This window comes from Ciconia boyciana, chromosome 4 (genome assembly GCF_034638445.1).
Source record: "Ciconia boyciana chromosome 4, ASM3463844v1, whole genome shotgun sequence".
Taxonomy (NCBI): Eukaryota; Metazoa; Chordata; class Aves; order Ciconiiformes; family Ciconiidae; genus Ciconia; species Ciconia boyciana.
In genome coordinates, this window is record NC_132937.1 from 101,646,757 (window position 1) to 101,671,947 (window position 25,191).

At 45.1% G+C, this 25,191-nt stretch overlaps 1 protein-coding gene across 4 annotated transcripts in view; it reads right to left on the bottom strand.

Moving 5' to 3' along the window:
* ELL2 (elongation factor for RNA polymerase II 2) overlaps nucleotides 1-25,191 on the bottom strand; it is a 44,715-nt gene that overhangs the window by 17,707 nt on the left and 1,817 nt on the right. For 2 of the 4 annotated variants that reach the window (XM_072860803.1, XM_072860802.1), the window contains exons 2-4: nucleotides 15,955-16,002; nucleotides 4,072-4,193; nucleotides 1,063-1,226 (exon numbers count right to left, since the gene is read on the bottom strand). In XM_072860803.1, coding sequence (XP_072716904.1) covers nucleotides 1,063-1,226; nucleotides 4,072-4,193; nucleotides 15,955-16,002 — 334 coding nt within the window. The remainder of the gene's footprint in view (nucleotides 1-1,062; nucleotides 1,227-4,071; nucleotides 4,194-15,954; nucleotides 16,003-25,191) is intronic. The other 2 variants (XM_072860804.1, XM_072860805.1) reach the window with 1 other exon arrangement.

The following is a 25,191-nucleotide window of genomic DNA, read 5'->3' on the forward strand; positions in this document are numbered from 1 at the left end:
AATGAGAAGTTTAGAAATAGATTAAAGTGGCTCCTCTCACGTTGCTGTTACAGAGCAGTTTAGACAACACAGGGAAGCAGTCCTAACTCCATGTCCTGGTATTAACCCATGCCCAGCTCCCTCAGTGTCAAGGCCACACACATGTAGTTTTGTATCTCCAAAAAGCCATGACGATGCTGGCTTAAAATGCTCTGCAGTAAGTTGCGGCAAAGCAAGCATTGCACCATCACTCTCAGGGACTTCTGTGCTGGCGGAGGACTACAGCCAAAGCCAAGAGAGAGCCTGTTTTACTTTATGAAGATTGATGTACCTGGTTCAGCTCACCGCTGTGGGCAGGACCACCACTGCCTGTACCACTGAGTGCCTACCAGCTGGATGCTCACCTTGCGTCTATCTGCAGCGGGCTCCAGGCTCCTTAGGGAAACGGTACTCAGAACAGTTTAATAATGAACGATACCACCTAAACGCTTTTTGTTTCGTGGAAAACTATGAAATCCATAGGAAGATGCCAACATTACCTTACTTTAACTTTTTTTTTAAAGAAAAAAAAAAAACATGGTCTTGTGGTAACAGTTGCTTGTTAATGACCAAGATATGAAATAAATAAAACTTAATCAGTGTTAGCAAGCATGAAAAGCAACGTTTTTCATACTAAGCTTATGAATTTGTATACAAGACTTCCTCAATGTTAATTCTTTTAGATTACAAATTAAGGTTAATGGTTTAGCACAGTATTTAGGTACTCAAAAGTGCTGTTACAAAAACAAAACATTAGCTACTAAACCAGTGCATGGGGTGGTAAAAACTCTCACCTCAATGGTCAAAATTTCAACCAGTCAAGCAATGTGGGAAAAAGGAAGGACTAGCAGGCTTTCTGGGGGGGAAAAAAAAAGGCTAACGTCTGAATGCCGCAAGAGGAGACGGCGAACCCATAACGTAAGGGCAAGCTACCTGCACGCAAGACCTCTGAACACACCATCTTTCCCAAGGATAGGCTGAAAAGATGAATTACTGAGTTTGAAAACTTAGAGACATCTAATAGAAAATGAAATACAACCATACCTAAAAATGGTCCACCAGGTTTAATAACCTTTGCACTTCGATTGCGCGACTCCTCTTCTGCCTGGGTCATGCGCTCTTTGGTCGTCAGATAGGAATCACTTGTTGCACATACTGTAATTTTATTCTGTATAACTCCCAGGCAACTGAGTTGCGAGGCTCCAGAACTACAAAAACATTGAAAAAGGTTGAGCCCAAGCACTAGTTCAGGTTTAGAAGTATGGTTGTATCAGGAACTTTAAAACCTGTCTTAACAGGTGAAGAAAAACGTTTTCCAGTTCTGACAGCTAGCTAGGGCGCAAATATATTTCAAATTGTCTCTACGCATCCAAATTGTATCAGTTTGACCTGTCGGTGTAATTACATTTCCTCACGTAACCGTATTTGAGAGGCAGGCTCAGGGCAGCGTTGGTGGCTGTACGGATACCTGCTGCAATGACAGCTACAGGGACAAGGCGGGCCGTCGCACGGGCACCCTCATGGCGGGCAGCTCCTGCCCCGGAGGCTTTCCACCCTCTCAGCTCAGCACACGTCTCCTCTCCTCCGCCCGGAGCAGCCCATGGCAGCCCCAGGCCCTGCGAGGCCAAGCCAGCCTCTCCTCGAGGCTGGCGCCCGGCCTGTCCCCCCGGTCTCCCCTCATCTTGCTTTCAAAGATGTCCGCCCTCCTCGTCACCTGCCTCTGTGCGTTCGACAGCGCTGAGGAGTGCTTGTGCTTCACCCGCCTGCTGCTCTGAGGATTCATGTTTGAGAAGAGGCACTTAAAGCAAACCCCGCACGAGGGGAAGGACCACGAGGTCTCCTCGATGGTGTCAGGGCGGGCATTGGGCTTCAGGAGGAATTTCTGGAGGAGCCTGGCCCTCCATGGTCAACCCAAACGCGCTCCTGCGCTGCACCGCGCCCAGCCAGGAGGGCACCTCAACTGACTATCAGCAGCTTCGTTTAAACTGGCCTAACTATCACCGCTCTTAACGAGCACGCTGTGCGGCACCCGCCATTGCAACGGCTCTGACCAGAGAAAGGGCACCGGCTTTAGCTAACACGAAACACTTTAACCACCCTAAAACTCCCCATCAAGGCTCCAAGAAGAAGGGTCAAGAATCTCCTGTCTCAACTTACCACGTCATTTCTGAAAGTCACAAAACTGGACCAAGCCACTGACCAATATTTCAAGATGATACAGCTACAGTTTTGTCCATAGCCTAGAGCTCCGTACTGATCCCTTGCTGCAAAATCAGCGCATTTACAACAGAAAAAAAAAAAGGTCCTTCTTGCCACCTAAAGCACAACTTTTACCCGTTGCCCATTTCCTTGAGCATCGCTGCCTTTATGCGCTTTTTCACCACAGGAGCGGCTGAGCACTGACCGAGACGCTGTGTAATCCCCCCCTCGGGCTGGGCATTTTCAAAATGGGAGCCAGTTTTGAAGCTAGACCTGTCCCGAGCACTAAAGTAGACCAGATACTCTGCAGACCTCTCTGGTTTTATGCCTTTTTTTTTTTAAACAACTCTGCTTGTAACGCTACACAAGTTTTGCATTAACTTTGCAGACACTTTGCACAAGCCGAGAGCTGGCTACAAAGGACCTCGCAAAAGCTAGTCTGAAGTAGATTTTGAACTAGGTTAGTAAAACCACATTAAAACTACCTAGGTATGCTATTCAGAATTATTCGGAGCTAAAGCAGCTTAAATTTAATCTTACTTGTAAAATGAATCCAGTTTAATTTAACTGAAGGTCCTCCCTCCCAAAGAAGAAATGCTCAGGAGAGGCACGCCAGGAGCAGAGGCAGGACCCCTCACCGCCGGCATGCACTCCTGCCGCTTTGTGCCAGCCTTGGCAGCTGTCTGGCCCCTTTCAGATACAGTTTAATAAAAAAAAAAAAACCACACCACACCACCCCCCCCCGAGTCGTCCCCCCAAAAAAAACCACAAAAAACCCACAAAAACCAACCAACCAAAAAAAACCCCAAAAAACCCACAAAAAACCAACCCCCCACCAAAAAAAACCCAAAAGACCAAACAAAAAAAACCCCAAAAAAACAAAACCCACACTGCCCCAGGCTCCCCCAGGTCTGCCACTAAACCACTCAGCTTTTTGCCAGTCCCGTCAGCTAAGGGAGTTCACTGAAAGGCTGTATTGTAGTAGAGGAGACCTAACGCAAGGGGAGAAAGAGGAGGATGAGGATGCTGAGAGATCTCCCGTTAGGCAGAGAGCTATTAAATCAGCCCATTTCCTTATTGCTCTCAAAACCTGCTATCTAGACAGATCTCTGTTTTGAAATGGAGGGTGGGAGCTCTCCCGTGACTGAGAACCTAAGCAGCGCCTTTTGGAGACACGTGTTGGTGTGCCTTTTTGCTATCGGCTTCCCAGACCAATACAAAAACTCTGCCTGCGATACCCTAGTTAATCAAATGGGACAAACAGTTACTCAGCACCACTGGACCACATCGATGCCACGCTGAACCTAATATTCTAGAAGCTGAAGCAAACTCGATGTAAAAGCATGGTATTTTCTCGCCTTTTCGGTAGATGTTAACACTGTTCACTTTGACTCAAAGGACCAGGACAAGGCGCTGCTGTATTACGTCTGGGTTCTGAAACACCATGGTCACGCAATTATGGATAAGGTCACCGATTTATGTGGTTCTTAAAAGGAGACAACTATCCATCATGGCCAGCATGTTAGCATGCTGCCAGCCATAATCGTATTTACATATGGTTGCAGAGTGGATCTGGTCTAGCTTGGACGATGCTGAACTCCAAACGCTTTTAAAAATAGCACTAAGAGGTGAGAAAGTACCCCAAAGGTTACTTTTTTTAAGAGCAAACCCAAAAAGAATTCTATGTAAAAGCAAGTATTTATAATTAGCAAGAAATCATGCTATTGCTAGGAATTAATTTGCTACTGCAGCTCATCACTAGGAGCATGCTTCTGCTAAAGGTTTTTGCTACATGCTCAAAGCCACAGAATCTACTTAAATTTGTCATGAAAGAAAACGTTAAGGAAAACTTACCTTGAGTCCATTTGCTGGACACAGTCAAAGCTTCCCTGAGGATTATCTTTGCCAACATTTGACAAGTAGAAGTTAAATGTATGCACTTCATTTGGCAGATCAACTTTGGGAATTTTAATAAGCTAAAAGGAAAAAAAAAGTTTATGTAAAAACTTCAATCTACACTCCTTTGCTTGCGATTAACTAGGACCATAATTTTAAATGAGAAACTGTATTTCGAAAGTTTTTATACAATTTCAGCCGTGTCACTAAAAAGGCTGCTTTGGCACAATTCTCCCTCTGAAAGCAGCACTGGCTACGTGTCTGTCGCAGCAGTAACCGCACTGGAAAAGCTGCAGTCGCTCAGCCTCTAATTCAGCAAAGCATTCGCGTAGCAAGTCATCCTTTCCCATTTAGGGGAATTAATATGCACGTGCTTAACTTTAAATGCAAGCGCCTGAGCATAATCAAACGGACCGTAGCTCAGCTAACAAAATAGATGAGAGCAATTCGCACAGACCACATCAGACACTGCCCTGACTTTGTGATTTATTTGGTCCTAATGAAGCATGTACAGGAGTCAGCTCCAAGAAGAAAAAAAAAAAAAAAAACAGCAACACCCAAATGGCAAGAGTAAAACTTCTTAAACTATAAAAGATGAATTTCAACTCCAGCAGGCACTAAAAGCCTTTTTCCTTTACTCAGCTCTAGATGCAATTATTTGCATAAATGTGAAATGTAAACAGTTTTTTGTAAGTTTAGTCAGATGTAACAAAACTTTATTTCTTTGGCTGAACTAATCATTTAGTACAGAATGTGCTGCATTCTGCTGGACCTTAAAAATGTAAATATGAGAAATCATTAAAATGTTTATTGGCATAAGCACATTTTTCAGTGTGCTGCTATACAAAACAATACTGAACCACAAAAAGCTACCGCCATCCAACTACTTTATTCGGAAGGTAAAATTATCTTGCAGTAAATCTAAAAACCTGTTCTTCTGAAATTCGCTTGAATTTTTAATGGAATATTAAATACAACTGACAAAGAAAGATATTTAAAAGGAAGATTCAACAGTCTCTTAGAAATCTTTCTCTCCGTATTTTGCTTGTGAGATTGGCCAGTCTTCATAAATGTCAATGTCATTTGCACAAAGTGCTACTACAGAACAACTCCATTACCATTTCTATTTTAATCATCAGTACTGGCAGGCTTACCAACAGCTTGGGACAGTGACTGGACATGAAGGAAAAAGACAAGTCACCTGAACACCATATTCTTTTACTCAAGCTTAAAGTACTAGTGTGCTTAAAAGAGCAATCTGTGCATTTTATATAAGAATGGAAATAAATCGGGTAAGTTACCGAATGCATAATCTTGGATTATGTATGCAGCTTTACGTTTTAACGATTATTAAGGTTAACCATCAACCTAAGAAGATCACAGGGGCCCAAATGACACTAAAATTGATCTACATTCTATAAAATTAACTACCACTGATTGAATGTTTCAGCACACTGGTTTTAGTATTAAATACAGCAGGTGCGTATGTATGAATTTGACAATTTGAATACAACCCACTGTAGAAGAGGTAATGTTTTTTAGCTTGATATACTTTTTGGAAAACCAACAAATACATACTATGATCTGTCTAGGGCTGGCCTTCAAGAAATACAGCCAAGCAGAGGGAAGCAGGTAGCTGTTGCTGTGTAAGCTTTGAGAATGAAGTCCAAGCATATTTTGAGCAAATCTTTATTTCCCATTGATCAGCCTAAAGCATGTATATGCATGCAATCATCTTAAACACTAGGAATTTCTGTACCCTCATATTTATATTTAAAATTCTGGAAGAATTGCAATGGGTATTAAATCAGAGTGGCTCAATGTGTTTTGATGCAATAATGTGAAGACAGAAGCTGGCCTTAGAGCACATTTAAAAACATGTTTGTTGCTATTCTGCTCTCTTCAGTGAGGCCTTATTTCTCCCAAATGATGAAAAAGACACTGAGAAAGTATGGAGAAAAAAAAAAGTCTGCCTCCTTACAGGCAGAGGCCTATGAAGCTTGTCACCAACAATGATTTTCCAGGAGCAAACTCAAATGGAAACAGTGAATATTTTAAAGCTCACACACACACTCTGTAAGAAAGACACTGATGATGATGATGGAATCAGCTACTGCAACCATTGTGATAGGAGCAAAGAAAAGGTATAGAAATTCACTTTCATTCTCAAATTTTTAGGATATGTTTTTCACAAACTTTAGAAGAACTAGATGACCATTCCTCAGGCATTCATTCATTTGGATGAAGAGAAGGCAAGAACAGTGGGGAATATTTCTCTGATAGAAGATTTCAAGAGTGGCAGTGCAACTAACCTGAGAATAAAGATTTAACTCTTTCATCCTCAGTTCCAAAGTTTTATTATTTAATCTGTAATGCAGCAGACACAAGCCTTTCATTTTTGTGAACTTTTTTTGGACCCGTTCAGAACATCCACATAGCCAAAAGCTTTGTCCCTCGATCAAGCAAATTTAGTGAAGCCTGTCATAATTCAGATAGCCCAGTTTAATAAACCTGGGACAAGCTCTGAGGGAAAAAATGCATTTTAAGTTGTATTAAACACAATTAAATCAGATAAGCCTATTTCCCATATTACGGTTCAAAGGTGAAATCCCAAACATTTATGAAATAGAAGAAAGAATAATTATTGAATCTGCAGGTAATATAAAGCTGGCAGGGAGAAAATGCACGAGGATGGAGTTAAAATTCAAAGCAGTCTTCAAAAACCGGCATGGAGGTCTGAAAACTGGCATATACTACCCTTCAAAAGAGGCTGTGCAAGGTACCTCATTTTGAAGTAAAAACACAACACAGGCCAGCAGCCGTACAGAAAACGATCTGCAGGTTACAGCTGAACATCCAACCAACACAAGCCCGCAGCATCACGCTTTTGCAGTTCTGGGGTGCAGAAACGTGACTACCGCGGCAAGAAACAGCAGGCTGAACTGCAGGACGACGGTGTGAGACTTGCATGTGGGAGCTGCTGCTCTTGATCCGCTTTCTGGCTCGCCAGAGGTTTCCACCAGCAGCTTTGCCTGCTCGCACCACCACACCGCCCACCACTGCTCCAGGGAAGCACGAAGCTCAGCAGCCAGCCGTGCACTGCAAACCCCAGCCCCGGTGCGCTGTCCTCTAGCAAATGCCACCCACCAGCTTTGACCTGAAGAGATTTCAAGGCTGCCTCCTTGCTTCTTTGCAAAGACGACCTCATCCTCTGACAAACCAAGTAAACTTATCTTACAGAGGCACACTTGTAAAGCATGAGGTTCTTTCTAGGCAGTATGCAGTCGAGAAAGTATTCCTAGGGTAGTAACACATTTTCAGCAACCTAGAGAAAGCAATGCTTGAACCGGGTAAACTTGCTGACACCACCTCGGTTTGCAAAAACTACGGTCACCTGAAACACTTAAGATCGAGTTCTACTGCTGTTGACATATTTGCCATTTCTTTCTGTATCTTGCAAGACAAAATAACACTTTGAAGTAGTTTATAGACTCAGCAACTTCTGCAAACAAGCCTCCTGTTTTGAATAAACAGTCCTGGTTTTAAACTGTAAATTTAGGTTATATGGTTCTAAAAATTCAATAGGCAGTTCAAGGATTTTTGTCTTAATCAGAATTGAGATACTGCATTCAGTTTCAGATAAGCATAGTGGCAAAAAGTTTGTTTTTCCTATTTGAGCGATTCTTGCAGAAGAAGGTCAAGGAGCCTTTATTAAGAAAGTACACATTGCAACCATGGTAATCCATAATAGAAAATAAACTTTTGTTTGCATCAGGAAGCAGCACCACAAGCCCTTTGTCAGCACATTTGTTTCAGAGAAGCTGCTTTTGATTTGTATTCAACCTTCCACATATAAAGAACATCCTGGCTGGGATGTGGCATGCAACACATTGAAAAGGAATTTGCTATATTCTCTTACAGCAAAGAGGGAGATTTCTGAACAGCAAACACCCACCATTATTTATAGCTGATCCACACTCTTCTTCCAGAAATAGTGAAGGCCTTCCCACAATCCTGCATTAGATCGACTTTATCCTTACCAGCAGCCAACCAAGCAGGGCAGTGAAGGGAGATGAGAAGGCCCTGAAGAGAAGCTGCATGTTTGCACACCTTACCCAAAGAGTCACCCCGGTCGTGTCCGGACAAGGGAAGAGGCCACCTTAAAAGCAGGTGTATAAGAACACAGTTCACAACAATCTCTTCCCCTGGTTTAGGCACCTTCACCTAATAAAGTGAACCATGCATCTCTCCCCTAACATTGCCCAACTTCAAACATGTTAACTAACTGGTCTGACATGGCAAGCCCATAGCCTATGTACTTCCCAGAATATGTACTAGCACAAAGGTAGGGCATCATTTTTCTTCTTACATGCCCAAACACATTTACCCTTGCACACACTTCTTTCCCCACTTATCTGAGAAGCTCGTCACATGAAATATTCTCTCCACCACCAGAAGTCACATCCATGGAGGCAGCTGTGCTAAGCCTTGTGCCAGCTCCCCCATACATCCCACCCAACACGTGCAGCCCTCGCTGCTCTTCCCACCGCCGCTTTGCTGCTCCGCAGCCTTCAGGCAAGTGACCCAGTTTCAGCTAACACCCAGCTCAGGTCTTAATACCTGTCTTAGCTGCTACCTTCTAGCTAAGTGCACAACTGATAAACACTCGAAGTGTATCACCGGTCCGTTTCACAAGATGACTCAACACAGAGAAGCTGCGATGCACAAGGATTTACAGAGCGGTAAATAATGCCTACTCATGCCTAGAGGCCTTAGCATCCCCTCGATGGTACCTGTACCACACGCATGTGCTTCTCCTGCGCGGCCAGGAAACAGTATCAGGGGAATACAGGCAGTGAAGGGGAGAAAAGAACAAGCTAAGATGCACCTAAGGCATAGTCAGGTGAACTCAACCATTTTCCCCACCAGGTTTGACCAAATTTTCTGCTCTGTAGTGACCAGCTGTTTGTTTCAAACCCTTCCCTTCTACGTTTCCTCTCCACTTTACTTCACAGCTGCCTTCTCACACCTCTTCACCATCAGTACCATCACCCTCCTTCTTTCCTGTTTAGGAAAAAAAAATTAAAAAACAAAAACAAAAACCTCAAAAACCCCAAACTGTCTTTAGTGAATCCACTGATTAATAGACTTTGTCAGAGCTGATGTGTGGAAAAGGTGGTGTCAGAAGCCACTGTAGAAGTTATTTTCCAGTTCCGGAAATTGAGTAATTGCTTGTTTAGCCTACAGAATTTGCATTATTTTAACAGAAGCATGCAGGAAGTCTTACCATTAATTTCAAATGCATCTCTCTAGGCTAATGGAGATGCAGAAAGCATATTTTCTAGATCCATGCTGAAAAGACAGGAGTGGCTGAGCAGATCATTCTTAATTGATGGCAGCTGCAGGAAATTTGCTCCTTCTGCCTCTACTCTAAGCTTCCATAAAGAAAACAATTTCATCTATGTTTGCATACAATTCAAAGACACATTTAATCAGCGCCCAGAATCTTCCCTCACCAGCTGATTTTTCACCCAAGTTATGTAGTGGATGACAGGATAAGGGACCTCCTGCGTTCAAGTGCCTGAATCTCCAGCACTGATGTGACTTTTTAGGACACAAATATTAGGAGAGACTTTAAAAACACAAGTGTCAGTTTAATACAACAAAGTATGCCCTTAAAACACAGTGAAGCCAACCTAACAGGTGGCTGCCGGCAAGAAGCCTGTTCCTGCTGCTTCCCCTGGGCCAGCCAGGTCTTCTGACTGTGCCAGTCCCGCGTGGATGCGGAGAGCTAGCCTTGCAGAAAACTACAGAATAAATTTAAAAAACAAAAACAAAAAACCCCAACCCCCCCAAAAAATAAAAAAAAAAGTTTTCTTCTAGGCCATCTTCATGAACAACATCACTGCAGCAAATGCACAGCGATGCCATTTGCAGAAGGGTCCTCCTTTCCTAGAGCATCACTAGCTAAAACACAAACCAACAACTGCTTTGTGGCAGCTAGATTTAGCACCAGAGGGCAAAGAGAAGTGTAAGTACATCAGTGCACAGGACAGCAAGGATACCAAACCTATTTATCTATACACACTGAAAAGTTACGAAGATGCTAGCTTGGATATGCTAAAGAAAATCCCAGGAAAGAACGACGGAGTTGGTACAGGGTGCTCTTGAATTTAAAAAAAAAAAAAGGCTTAGCACAGGATACAGAAAACAAAAGTGGAAGAACAGATATTCTGTAGAGCTTAAAGTCTTAAAATTTTTATGTTTTTGAAATTTGAGACTTTAGGATAAAATGATACAGCTTTCTTACTGCAAGCTGTTTGGAAGCAAAAGGATGCAGAGAGCACTTCTAAATCTTCTCAAATGAAAATCAGCTTCCACGTTTAAGTGACAAAAAAAAGTCAAGACTTAAAACAAACTCAGACAAACTCTAGCAAGCTCAGATCAACTGGCTGTGCAACCTGCGGAAAGCCAGGCAGATGAGGGTACCTACAGAAGCATGCTTTGTGGCACACAGGGTACCCTGTTCCTGCCTCTCACCCCTCTGCAGGGGTCGTTTTCCCAGCAAAACCCAGGGCTGCAGACCCTTACGCATGCACCAGCACACCGACCTGATATGCACATGGAGTGGCGTGTTGTGGTTTGACCTGGCCCCAGTGTCACCTCCGGCCAGGCTGGAGCACTTCAGGATGAGTGTCAAGCGCTCTTGACCCTCCGCAACCTACTTTAATACATCGTTTTAAATTCTACGTCCTCAAACTGGCTTGCAACTTCTTACCATCTAATGGATTTGGTAATAGAGAATATCCACTAGAACAACTCAGACCCTTGACTTTAATCCCTTCCTCTTGGTAATTGATTTCCAGATCTATCATTACCCTCTCTCACTCTGACATATCATCCTCGCTGGCTCTCTAACGTAAGAGCAGTTTTCATAATTTTCTCCTGAAGTTCCTGTGTGGACTCACTCCAGTTTCTCTGGCCTGTATCTTTTTGTCACTTGTCCTCTTTTCCAACATTCCCACTGCTACCGTATGCTGTTAAGGTACCCTCAATTCAGGCCAGACTTTTTTTGCTCTCCAAGCCTCAGTCACTTAATCGCTTACCTTTCTGAACACATCTACCCACTCTCGTTCTTCCACAGGACAGCATCATGTCATCAGGTTGAGAAGAGCACTGTATTTTTAGGTGCCTCCGCTCAGCAGATGTTTTCAAGTCCTCTCTTTCCTTTGCCTCTTCTCAGAATCATTCCAACCTTACCATCCCACCAGTGGTTTTCCCCCAAAGCCTTCCTTTTAAGGATAAGATTTGGTAGCTCACAAGCCTGAGCTGGTATCTGCTTCCTGCCCTGTGTGGGCATCCATTCCAGTGCCCAGCTCACGCCGTAAACCTCTAGTACAGGATTAAAGAATTTAAAAATCAACAGTTGCAGGGCCCTCAAAGTTAGGTTTCTACTGTTTTTTTTTTTTTGAGAGACATTTCCAATTAATCAATTTTCTAAGCTGAAGTTTACTCACAGTTTCTTTAGAGCAACGCTTTATTTGCAAAGAGGCAAACCCCTGCTACTGGGGGAGAGCACTACTCTGCTCAGCAGGGACATTCTGCCATGTTTCATGTAACTTCCACTTTTAGAAATCCCACGAGGGACAACTTTTGCCGTGGCATCATTTGGATCTTTGCTACAGTGGCTTCTGCCCAGGTAAGCTTGCTCCCAAGCTTAAAACTTTGCTCCTTTGTCTGCATTAATGCAGACATTTGTCTGCATTAATGCAGACATTGAGCCTGCACCTTCAAGGAGACAAAAGTGCTCCAGAAACCTACTCAACCAGTTTGAAACTTCAAAAAAATGCTCTTAAACATGAGAAAAATCTCAGCACTTACATCTTTTGTTCTCATTTTAATAGTAGCAGTCTTTCTGCAAAATGCTGTTTCCTTCAAGTACTAAACTTCTTCCTCCTTCGTTACAGCTACACTACAGAACATAAGTGGCCAATGTCCCTTTCAAAAAGGAAATTAAGACACCTTTCTACAGAAATAACGTTACTACACATGGCTGCCTTGCAAAAAAGTGTAAATATTTTACTCCATAAAAATCATTTCAAATGTATACATTTTACTGATTATGCTGACCTGTAGACAAATGGATAACCTTAAGGGAGAAGACTTTCTTTAGTTTCAGTCTTCTCCCCCTCTCCTTCCTTTTTTCTCTGGTCTTTTTTCTAAGAGCTTCATATTTGCTCCCCCAAATCCATGCAGTTCACCTTTATGCACCAGTTCACCCGTTTGAACGCGAGCACGGGGCACCATGCTGGTTTCATTGCCACCCAGCAGGAATTTGCCACCAACCTGCTGCAGAAAAGCTCCTCGCTCGGGAGCTGCAACCGCTGTCCCCGACACCCACGCCACTGCACCTTCCTCCGGCACCAGGACCAAAGGTCTGCACAGGGCCAGAGAGCAAGGCAGGCAACAACTGTCCCTAAACTGAAGCTGGAGGATTCCACACGCTGCTCAACTGCCCCAAACAGGCGACTGGTCTTGTATGCTCGCGGGAGCGGGGCGAGATCGCGGCGGTCGCCCCACGGCAGCTGGAGGCAAGGGCGTCGCGGCAGGAGATCGAGGATGTTGCCAGCTGCGGGTACGGTGCACACTTCACAAATTTTATCTCTATATAAGAAATGTATTTGCAAGCTGCAGGGCACAGCAGAGAAAGTCAAAAATACGGGAGGGAAGCCACAGCAAGGAAAGCATGCTTGTTTAAAACTTACTAGCACTATGGGAAGTAAACTGGACTATAAACAGGCTGCGTTTTTTTTCTTTAAACATATCCCTAACTGTGTTACAAGTCAGTTGCCAATATTCACGTTCCTCAGGGCTATTGTATCTAGCGCAGCACAGCTGCTACATTCTCCAGGCTGCCTAGGTGTACTCCGAAATTTTTAATTACAAGGTATTTCTTAAAAACGAATCTGTATCACCATAATGATCCATTTCTTGCAGTCCCTCAGTATCCTCCAGCTGTCTCAGACACCAGCAGACATGACCGTCCAGACTGTTTGGGAGTACGAAGTTCCAGGAGGAAAAGTTCTCCCTGACAGGGGCCGGCTTGTGCTTTGGTGCAGAAGTTTGTTTTAACAATCACAGATATTTTATTATTGACAAATCACAGAGTTCTTAGCTGTGTTTCGTGCAAACTGTTCCAGCGCTGTTTCAGTGGTTCTTGTACTGAAGAGCATCTGGAGGCTAACTATGCAGCACGCACAGATGATTTATTAGCAGATCGAATGCAAACCATCTTACTGCATCACTGATTTGCTATTGTGCCTTCTGAGAGCATCTATATATTTTCAACACTTTCCAGATCTCTTCAGAGCAACGCTACCGTACAACAGAAAAAATTTAAGCTTGCTTTTTTTGGGGGGCAAAGGAACTGCAGAACCCCTTTATAGCTTCTTGTTAAACATATACATGAAACAAAAGTTCCTCCCTTGCGTCTTCTAGTGTAAGGCCCCTCTTCTCAATTCCCACATCTAATGCAAGTCCAGACCACCCCGAGCCAGAAAGCTCCTTTTATTTCTCTACTCCAGCCTTTCCCATCATCCACAGAGGACAGGGACTAGAATGTGTGTAACTAGAGACAGAATATTTTTTTTAAAATGCCTTTTTTTTAATGCTAGTATTTTATCCTCAGCTGGGAGTTAGACAGTTGCTTGAATTGCAGAGGAAGTACTCTCAAGAGGCAAATAAAATCAATATCTGTTTTCAGCAGCTTTTAAGGAAACATCTCGCTGTCGCAGGTAGCCTGCAACGCCTTGGCACTGATGAACACCCCTTGAGCGCTCTTCACTCCGGAGACCTCCAACTGGAAACCTGTCCAGAAGAGGAAGGAAGGCCTTTCAAAGGACCCACTCAGTCCTCTGCCATGCAATTTGTGTACACTGGAAACACTCAGGACATGGCTGCACAACATACAGAAATGACGAGCTAACCATTTCCCTCCCGCTGTATGTACGGTAGTAAATGTCCTGCTTTAACTTATCATCGTGCCTTAATGACCTTAAATCTCTGTCCCTATTGCAGAGACTTAGGATCTAGGAATCTCCTGCAATAAATTCCTTAGTTTGCATTTCCTTAATTATGGACAGATTTTAGAGTACCATAAGAGATTATTGCTTCTGCAGCAAGCAGCAAAGTGCCTGCAGATGTTTCCATCTCGTAGAGCATGGCAGCAGACCTTACTGTTGGGTTTCATAATGAAAAAGCACATACCTGGATTAACTTTTTAATAGAAACGAGGGTGACACCATCGTAAGTTAACATTCGGCTCTTCAGCAGTCTTGTGACCCCCAGATTTTGACAGCTTTTGAGAAAACCCCCAGTTTTTTTACAGCTGAGAAATAAAGCCTCCCCCAGCCTAGTAACATACCTCAGCTACTACTGCTTTAAAGCTGTTCCCAGAGAACACGGGAGAAAGCAGCACGTGAACTTTTGCAGAGAAAGACAGGGTAGACAAAGCATGCTGGTAATTTTTCTTACACAGCATACTACTTGCAGAACTTCATGCCAATAGCTAAGTTAATTATTTATACTTTGAGAGCTTATTTTGAACTTGGCTCCTGCTCCATCCCTTGCAGCGCTCGCGCACCTGCCACCACGGCCAGTGGGTCAGGAAGCCGATCGGCAGGGCCAGCCGATCCATTTTACTAGATTACTTCCCAGCCAAATTAGCAAGTACAACTTCCCTCTTGATGGCAGCACAAATTCAAGTCGATCTCTGCTCCCAGCCACTCTCTCCTGGTACAACTATTTTGACTGACTGACTTAACTAAGATGGTCATTCATTCTAGCAAGGAAATTCTTTTGCCAGTATAGTTTAAATTGCGTATAAGCTATAATGAGAAAAGATTTTCTTAAAAGCACAGTGTTAAGAGACTTTTGTCTGCACAAGTAGCTTTGTTATCGATACGATTCTCCCAGCAGTTGAGTACTGTGCAGCCAAACTGACACTGGACCAGGACTGTAGTCTCACACCTTTGGGCAGGAGTACCTTCTCACACCAGCATAAAGACCTTACCCACCCTTCTCTCATCCCTTCCCAGCTATCTCCATACAAGCACCACACAGCTACATGGAAAACTGGATCAGTTAATGGATCTGAATTAAGGCTAACAGCATGAAAGGCACAATCCATACTTCAGTCTTTATAAATGAGTCTCTAGCCATCCCTTAAAGTTTAAATGTTAAACCCAAAAACTTAAATAATTCTACTTAGAGATCACAGCCTCTATTTAATTTTACCTTCAACTTTAGTTCTCCAGTTTGCATTGTTTGCAAACATTGCCTGTCAGTAAACAACTGGCTGATTGTTTAACAGGACCTGTGGCCTAGCAGAGGCCGCATTTCCTCATATTTTCCTTCAACTCTTAAACAGGCTTGAAATATTCTGTTTTATTAGCGTTTCAGAAAAGGGTCAAGAACCATCAGTAGTCCGTGGTATACACCCCCCCCGCCCAAACTGCAGTTCTGCTTCACACCTTGAAACCAACCACTTAAAGTCCATTTTAAAATATTAAATTTGCACTGCTTAGTTGATGACTTACAAGTTATTCCCATTGCTTTCAAATTTAGGCTAAAAGGTGACAAAAGCAAGATAAAAAGAAGCATACCTAAAGCAAGATTCTCTTCCACTTTCAACTACAACTCTTAGGTAAATATACAATGAAACATATCTGGCATTAAGCAAGTCTTAAGAATATCTGTAGGGATTTTGTTTTTTAAATAACTGGAAGTGGTTAATCTACACGGCATTTATTTTCCAATGTAACAAGAGCACAAAATACTCACCCCTTGCGATCCTTGAAACTGAATTGAAGCTTGAGAAGAAGCATGATCCTACGAGAGAAAGAAAATAAGTAGAAAGTAAGTAAAATGACAAACCTCCGTGGTCAGGCAGAAGTTGTTTCCCTGCAGAAAGAGAAGGTGGATGCGTCACAAACCAGAGGGCACCTCGCTCCCCTACCATGATGCAGACCCCACTGGGCAGCAGTGGCCAGGGCTCGGGCAGCAGGTCTGGGCTCCTCGCAGCACCCAGGGTTTCCTCTGCTCGGCGCAGAGGAGCCCGAGAACTGGTGTTTTATGGTGCTCAGCAAGGACACCAGCGCGCCATGGGGACCCCAAGAAAACGCTGGAAGTTGTACAACGGTACTTGCTGGCACGGAAAGGAAAAGCAACCCCTCCTCCTCTGCCCGACATACCTTTGAACGTGGGAGTCCAAAACAGCGTGCTTTCCCCCTCCCAAACCCTGCTCTGCTGTCCCGGTCGCTTACAGATTGGGATTGGCTTCGTTTCTGAAGAGACTATTCAGTGACGCCATTTCTACACGTACCTGAGTTCTGGCTATCAGCTCGAGCTGCGTGATTAACACAGGCAACCTGCCTACTCGAAAGGTCTTGATAACGACGGCTTTCGCTCAGGCCCCTGTCACTTCCCACTGTCACAGATGACCTGCTCTTTGCCCAGACCCCCATGCAGGCACCAGTACTGCCAGGAGGACTTGCAAGGCTGGAGACCAAGCCTCCAGCCACAGCACCTTTCGTGCTGCTCCCAGCAGCGCAGACAGCCCAGCTGTCCTCAGGAAGGCAGGGAACAGCACCCCTCTTCTGCTCTCACACTCTTTAACTTAAGCCAAGTAACTTCAGCTAGCACGTGTCTTAAAGACAAAAAGAGATCCAGGACAATCAAACTGGCTCCAAAAAAATTCTGAGCTCCCCCAAACTATCCTCGCTTCTTCAGCTACGTATCTGCCAAGGGAAATATGCAACATGGCCAAAAATAACAAAAGCCACCTGCGCCTTGTCTCTGTAATTTCACGGCACCAAGCACAGCCTGTTCCTGACCTGTGAGGATGGAATTGTCCTGCACTGCTTCTGCGCTGACACCGCAGTCCATGAAGACTTGCAAATGTTCAGGGGGAAAAAAAAAAATTAAAATATCAAGGAGCTTGCTAGTTGGAAACTACTTTTCTCTGTCACAAGCTGGCTTCTGGTCAGATCTGCTCCTCGACGCAGCCCAAACAGCAACACCACCAGTGCCAGCAGGAGCCCACTGATAAGAATATCCCGTTTTAGCAGCAGTGCTGACTTTGCTCAGCTTTACTGAATCCTGAAATTATGCTGCTGGACACAAAAACATAGGGCAGCTATGCTGACAAGCTCAATTTGCTGGGCTTTGTCCACAGGGTGTTACAGGGAGTTTGCCAGCCCACTGCAAACACTTACACTGAACAAGTTGCACCAAAGGATGAAATCCTAATGAATACAGTCTTAACTCCAGCAAAAGCAAGGGCTTATGGACTTAAAATTTAGGTGCCATTCAGGAGTATTCAGGATTCAGCATCAGTGGAAAGGTGAGTTAGGTCGGTCTCCTGTCCTCTCCTCCGTCCAGCCACGGGTTCCTCCTCGTTCACTTGCACTTGTCTCGCCCTTTTGCAATAAAATCCATCTCACTCATCCAGCAGAAAACTCCCCAGGCTGGGCTTGGCGACAAGCTGATGCTGCTCACGTGCGTGCCAGCGAGTGCTGGAGCCGGCAGCAGGCAGGCAGCAGGAGTGCACAACTAAGCCAAGCCTCACCGGTGCTCAACATTGCCTGTGAGCATCACCCGACGCCGCAAAATCCCAGAGAGCAGCTCAGGCAGAAATAATACCACCGGAGAGCTGGAGTTCCCACACGAATTGGTGGCGGGGTCTTTAAAAATGACCATGCTTGCTTTTCCACAATCAGAGGCTTATACGCTATCTCAAGTTATACAGCAGCCAACAACACATACAACCCTAAGCCCTGAAATGGCTTACTGCAAATTTGTGTGCTCCACAAACCTTCCGACTTAAAGCCAGAAAGTTTTAGAAGTCAGCTGAGATTATTAATGTACCGATCTGCTTATCCAGCACATACAAGTAAACTCATTTTAAAAATGCAGTGGGTTACATATGCAAAGTCCAGTGCACAGTTACGAATCCTAACCCTTGTCTGAGGCTTTCCAGGATGAAGTTTAGTGCTCTACACAGAAATTAACATATGAAGGCACTTGAGAAAACACCAAGCCAGACAGGCGATGCCATGATTGCATACAACCATGCAGCAGCCATCACCTTCTTACGGTGGCTCACAGAATTTGACACGAGCTGGTTTTCAATCCAGAGAAACTGTGCTGGCTTCACCAGCCACCTCCTCTACTGCAGCACAAGGAAATGCCATTAAAAAAAAATACAAATTTAGCAGGGCATCAGGCAGAAAGGTCTCACCTACCCACTGGCAGGTGATCTGGAGCAGCAGGCTGCTGCGGCAGAGACCGAGGCAGGGGACCTTGGCCCTCCATGGACAAGCCACCATGTCCAACAAGCTGACCGCTTTGAACAGCCACCACACGGACCTCAGACTTCAAGCATGGACGTGGGAACCACTTCTCCAACCTCCCTTCCCTCTGCTCTCCCAGGATCACCCAGTTTTCCCGCATTTCTTTTCTCACAGCAAAGAGCATGACATTTTGGAGAAGCAGCTCTCTGCTGGAGCCCAGGACTTCCACCACTTTCCCACACCCATTCCCCTCATACTTCCCCATTGCCCGCCCTCGTTAGGAGTGTTAGAGTGTGCATCCCTCATTAGCCCTGTTCTGCATCCATTCACACACTCATTGTCCATGAATTAGTCTAGTCCCTGTCTGAACCCACTCATATTGCCTGCCCCCAGCTTCCTACGACAGCAAGGTCCACCATCCAACAGGTGAACAGACCCACCTGCTTTACTTTTATCTGCTGGTTGCATCAAGTGCCCTCTCACTCCAGTATTGCAAGACACGAGCAGTATCAGCTCTCCCATCACGCCCTACGATTCCCCAAGCCGCAGCCCCATATCCTTCACTCCCCCGTGGAGAGCCCCAGCCTCCACGGTCTCTCCTTGCACAGCAGCTGCTACAGCTGGAGAGAGCGAGCAGAGGACAGCTCTCCCCCCTCACATCCCTCACAAACCAGGTTTGCACAGGGAACTCAAAACGTGGGTGCCCAAAAGCTTTACACAGCGCCAAAGGGACCCTTTGCACCACCCTTAACGCCCTCCCAGGCGGTGCCCAGCTCTTTGCTAGATTTTCTGGCTGTTGATGCACCCTGACTGAATGCTTTCCGAGGACTGGAAAATGCAACTCCAAGATCTCTCATTTTGTAGTTGCAACTGCCTATTCCAAGTTTCAGGTCATGCTGAGCTTACTTTTCCCCTACATGTTACTTTACCTATGGTGAAAACCATATGCCACCTTTTTTGCCATCGATCCAGATTGGCGAGGTCTTTCCAGAGCTCCTCAGCATCACGTTCTGGTCACCTGAAACACCTGAGTGTCACTTCCAAGCTTTGACATCTCAATACCTTCTCCAGGCCATCGCTGAACACGTTAAGCGAAGCTGGCTCCAGGACTGACACCCGGGAAATCAGAGGTGGACTCGCTTCCTCCCTGAAGAGCCACCACTAAGCCAGACCCATTCCTGCACATCATTCCTCCGGTGCCGATCTAACCGGCACTGCCTCTCAACTAACACGTGAGCTGACCCCTGCCCTCCCAATCTGCCCTCGCCAGTTTGGCCAGTTCAGCCCAAAACTTCTGGAACAGCACAGACTTGAAAACCCTACGATCCCATACCTGGGGCATAAACTCCGGAGTCCTGCCTAGTTAATCCAAGGAAGTGATCCTGGAAAAACTGTTAGCACCTGAAACAGCTGGAGCAATGTGCGCATTACCTCTCTAAAGAGTAGGAATAATCAGGCATCAACTCAGCTGAAAACCAAGCTACAAACAGCTCCAGGCACACTTCACTTAAGTAATTACTCTTTATTTGCATCTGAAGCTTTTACTTAGGATAAGGAATAAGTTCTCCTCCACAGGACTGGTTAAAAAAAAAAATTAGCTAGAGGAGCTGTGACATTCAGGTCTTAAATCTCTAAGTCGGGGGGCAAAAACTCAAGAACTAGCTGGCTTGTCTTCTCCAGGTTCACTATTTTGCTTAACAGGCTTTGGGCAGGGACCGTGTCCGCTCGCAAGACTGGAGATCTGCGCACACACATGGCAGACTGCAAATAACTCAGACACTTATAAGGCACCACCCTTGTATATGAAGCTAATTATCTACTGTTTTTCAGGCACGTTGACTCAGAGTGAGCAGAAGATGCCTTCGTATCACCACATTAAGAGGTTGTGATGTATAATAAAATTTTTCATACGCTTTGATAATTTTTAAAGAGCTATGTATTATGTAGAAGGAGGCTAGGACAAGATACGGGTGCTCTCTAGCAATGCCAGCCTAAGGATTCCCCCGATCCCCTCCTCCTCCTTTCAGCAGGTTCTCTTCCCTGCTTCAGGGCTTACAGCCGCCCACCGAGCCCAAAAGAGTTATTTGTCAATTTAGAGCATGGCCGTGTATCAGCACAACTTACGCTGAGGAATTATAGAGGTCTCCTCACAAGGAAAAGAAAAAGCACTGGAAGGAAAGACTACCTGCACTGATAAAGTCTATTAAATTACTACCGACCGCGTATCGCTGCCACGGAGGATTCCTCCTTCTGTGCACACTCCAGCGAGTGCATCAGTCACATCACGCTTCCCCACGGCTGCAAGGACCGAGGTACCGAAGCTTAACGAAGTTCAGATCGCCAGCTCTGACCCCCAAACACGCAGTATATAGAAACAACCAGGTTGTGGGGTGGCAGAGCCCTTTTGATACATAGATATAGAGATACAACAGGAATTTAGCCTCCTTCAGTGTATCCATTCTGATTAGTTTTGGAGTTACATTGTTTTGTTGGTGCTTTTTTTTTTTTAAATATACAATGTCTTCACAGGATCTGGACAGTACTCAGTAAGCAGGAAAACACAAAACATTTAGAAACCCTTAGCACACAGCTCCACGACTTCGTTACTGTACAAACCCTAGAGACGCAGCACTCATCACTGCACCAAGAGTACTTCACCAGAGACCTGTGCACTTATCCTCCTATTTGCCCTAAGTGGGCGTTACTACCATTTTACAAGCAGCAACAGAAAGAGACAATTACATTCTACACTACCTGGTAGTTTTGGGTGTCAGATGTGAAAAATCCAAGTTACGATTTTCACTGACACTCATTGGCACTGAGTACAGTGAGAACAGATATTCTCACTTGTAGCTCCTGGTTGCCTTCACAGAACCCGTGACCAGCGCACAGCAGCGGCAGACCACACAAGGGATGCTGCCAAGGGGAGCACTCGACCGTCCGGTGCCAAAACCAGACTGCCAGCACTGGCACCAGGACAAGGTAAGCAGAAGCAGCATGCGAATGAGAATGGGCCTCCCTGGTGCATCTCATCAGCCCTGGGACAGGGAAAGCGGTGGAGGTGCTGGCTCAGAACGCGGGACTGTCCTCCTAGGGAAGCTGACAAACAGACCTACGTAGCTGTATTGGAAAATGAAGTTGTATTCTTGCTGCATGGCCTTCAACTTCTCAACAGCCTACGGTGCCTGGAAGAGGAAGGTCAGGCTCCTTTCTCTACCCGTTTCCTCCAGCACTTCTGGGTCTGTTCCATAACTTCATTCAACTCACTAACCTAGAAGACGACATTCCCAAAAAATAGTTAAATGGGTCGTTTTCTCCAATGGAAAGAAGTGGAATAGGACTTCCCCCTTTCAGGAGTCATGAAACCTCAAATCAGTTCAAGCCATCTCAAAATTTCACAACTGAGCTGAACGTCCAGAGTTTCTCTAGTGATTACCTGTGCAGGGTGCAGGCAAGGCACGATGATCAAGCCATCACGTTTGCTAGGAAAGTGTTTAACTGCCCTAAGTTTTTCCTGCAGTCCTGTGTCTCATCGGCCACAACCTTCTGACATCTGAAACAGGATACACATCTTAGTCACTTCATACCAGACCTCTGATTTATCCAGGGCACAGTCCTGTGTGCTAGACAAGGTAGGAATTCTGCAGGAAGGTAACGCATCAACACCACTGGAAGAACTACAGCTACCACCCAGGTACCCCAAAGAAACTGTAGGGATTAAGATTTTTTTTTGCCCGCTAACAGATTTGTTTGAAATCTCAGAAGTTAGCAACAACACAAAAACATGCGGAGTGATGTCCCCCAGGCCTTGCTGCCATAAGAAAACAGGTTCAAATGAGCTTGCAATCAACCAGTCATTGATGAAAATGCATTTATAATGAATACTTGTCTTGCTCGAATCGATTAACTCTGCATTATCAGTTACAGCATACATTAAGATACATGCAATCTTAGATTTCAAGCAATCAAACAAAAATAGACACACAACTTATCATCAGCTTTCCATCAGTACATTTACGCTGGCAACATGGAGGCAAAAACACAGAGATGTCACATAGGCACATCCCTTCTTTTGCACAGAAGGGAACATCACTCCCCTGCAGTTTGGATATTGGTGGCAAACATGCTAGTGGCAGATTTTCATTTATGTGCCGACAGCAGAATGGAATGACTTGGGCTCTCCCAGCTCCACTGTAGGTTCTGGAAGTGCCCTGCAGGAACCAGACTCTCCTGCACACCCCTGTTCCTAGGATGATCTTCAGTCTCTTCCCTCAACCTCTTCCAGCCATGCTTTTGCTCACTGCTAGCTCACTTCACCCCATTCCCCTCCCTAGGAGACGGGAGGGACGATAACCAGCCAACCTCAGCCCTTGGCTGCCCACTCAGAGCTCCTAATAATTCTTGCTCCCAGTTAACCCCAGTCTGCTTTTCTCTTTTCCTTGGGCTTATCTTCCCAGTCTTCTTCTGTCATCACCTTTAGTTCCCCCTCCAGTCAAGTACCACATTTTAACTCCCCAACTGTTCATCCAGGGTAGCGTCTCCCCACCGCAGGTGCCAGAGCCCATCCTTATACGCCTTAATCTAAATCCAGCACAGCTGTGGAGACATGCAAGATACAGTATTGAAAAGACTAACAAGGTGTCCACCTTAGAGCTGATCTCAGAAGCAAAAAAGCAAAACCTAAGACATCTGCCCCATCTGTGAGCAGATGCACATCCCCATTCCCAGCAGGACGCCACCAGAGCTCCCTAAAAGGCCAAACCTTTCAAACAAATGAGTTTCCTAACCCCAAACGCTGGCCATCTGAGGCAGGTACAAGCCATGGGAAAATTCAACCCTGGTAAATGAAATATGGCACAATTTCATTTGTGAACGAATGTACTACAACTCCATATCAATTGCTTAGAGGGGGGGAACATGAGGCAACGATCGTGTTTCATATGCTTACTGACTCAGCAGCTCTGCAGCTGGAACATCCCAATGACTGACTGAAGAATAAAAACTGAAATGCAAAACAGATTCCTAAGAGTCACAATTATCCTTTGGTTTGAAAAGCTCTGATTTTACAGGCCAAAGCCTTTGCTTTAACAGCAAGCAGAATAAAATATACACCTCCAGCTGCTTTCACCTGGAGAAGCACAGCTGAAACATGACTGCAGACAGACATTAATCCTGCAAAAAGCTACATCAGCTGACGGCAGTGCTGTCCCCACTGCTCTGCAGACACTACTTAATGTAGTATTCTCTGATCTGCTTCAGAGCAGTCAGCAGATTAGGTCAGGCCACCACCAGCAAGAGTGAAATTATATGCTGTAGGCAAGCCCAATGAGAGGCTCCGTGTGCACCAAGGTAAAACGACTCAATTTCTCTTTAGCCTGTTCTCTTTATACTGCTTCTGAGGATCACATAGTAAGCCAACTTTACAGCTAGGCCAGCAAAAAATGATTTTTGGTTTTTTGCTGGGCTAAGTTTCTGCACAGAGGGTGGAGCTGCATGCTATAACTTGAGCTAATCTAATCAGTTAGCTGCCACCGAAAAAGGGAGGTTCTGCTCCCACTGCTTATCCTGGCCACGTGCTCTCTGTGCCCTCCCAGCACGTTAGCTCTCATGCTTCTCCATCCAGCACTAAAACAGTGTGGAAAAAGAAATAAAAGAACACCACAACTCAATAAATTGGTTCAAAAAAGTCCCAGAGGGCAATACAAGGGATGGAGGGAGGTGAGGTACCAAGGCCAGCAAAGCCACATCCAGCAGCAGCAAGATGCCAGAGCAGCTGAGCCCTGGAGCGTGGTCCTGCCGGCGCGGACTGAGGTGGGCAGGGACCGCTCAGCCTTGCTTTTAGAGCAGGACGCCGGACACCCTGCCCGCATATGAGCCATAGATACTGCACCAGGGCAAGTAATCCTGCACTTCTCGCTGCTCTCTCCTGTGGAGCAGCTGCAACTCTGACTTCTGAGGCAACACACAGCACTTCACCGAACTAAAGCCAAAGTATTTCTCCCTGATAAACAGAACCTGATTTAACAAAAATTAGCCACGCTCTAAGTTAATACTGCCACAGATGATGCTGAAGGATTTTAAAGCATGCTGCTCAATATTGATGATGCTCAAGGAAATCTAGGCAAGAAGAACGTCCTCCGTCATCTCAGACCAGTCTACCCCAGGCCATGAAGATAGAGCGCATGAAGCAAGCAGGGAATCAGGATTTGTCCTCACCTGTACTAAGCTGCAGAGATCAGGCCTGCCAAAGAGATACAATCTCTGTTCTGTATTTCTGAAGGTGGAGGTGAAGTTAGGTGTTTTTAATGTAAGAATTTAAGAGTCTTTCGAGTTTTCTTTAACTGTCATGCCAGCTAAGAAAATCCTTAGCAGAGGTAACAACAAGGAGCGAGCGCTTCATTCTTTATGCAGACTGTTTAAATTTGAACATTAAGCAATTAGGTATACAGAGCCTGATTACATGCTGCCTAGGTTCCACAGGTGATGGGATAAGTAGGTCATCGGAAGGTTATCCTGATTTCTCACCTCTACACGCTTTCTGCAATATTACTTCTGTTACACAGATAAGATCTTCCAGCACAGAAGAGAGGCAGCAGCAGAGCTGTAGGTTACCTTCCTTGCATTCCCTTTATTGCATTCCCCAGTTCTCAACAATGCTGATTTTAAGCCTTCGTTGCGAATTTTTCAGTTGCACAGTCAGAACTGAAATGGGTCAGCAGCGTAGCTG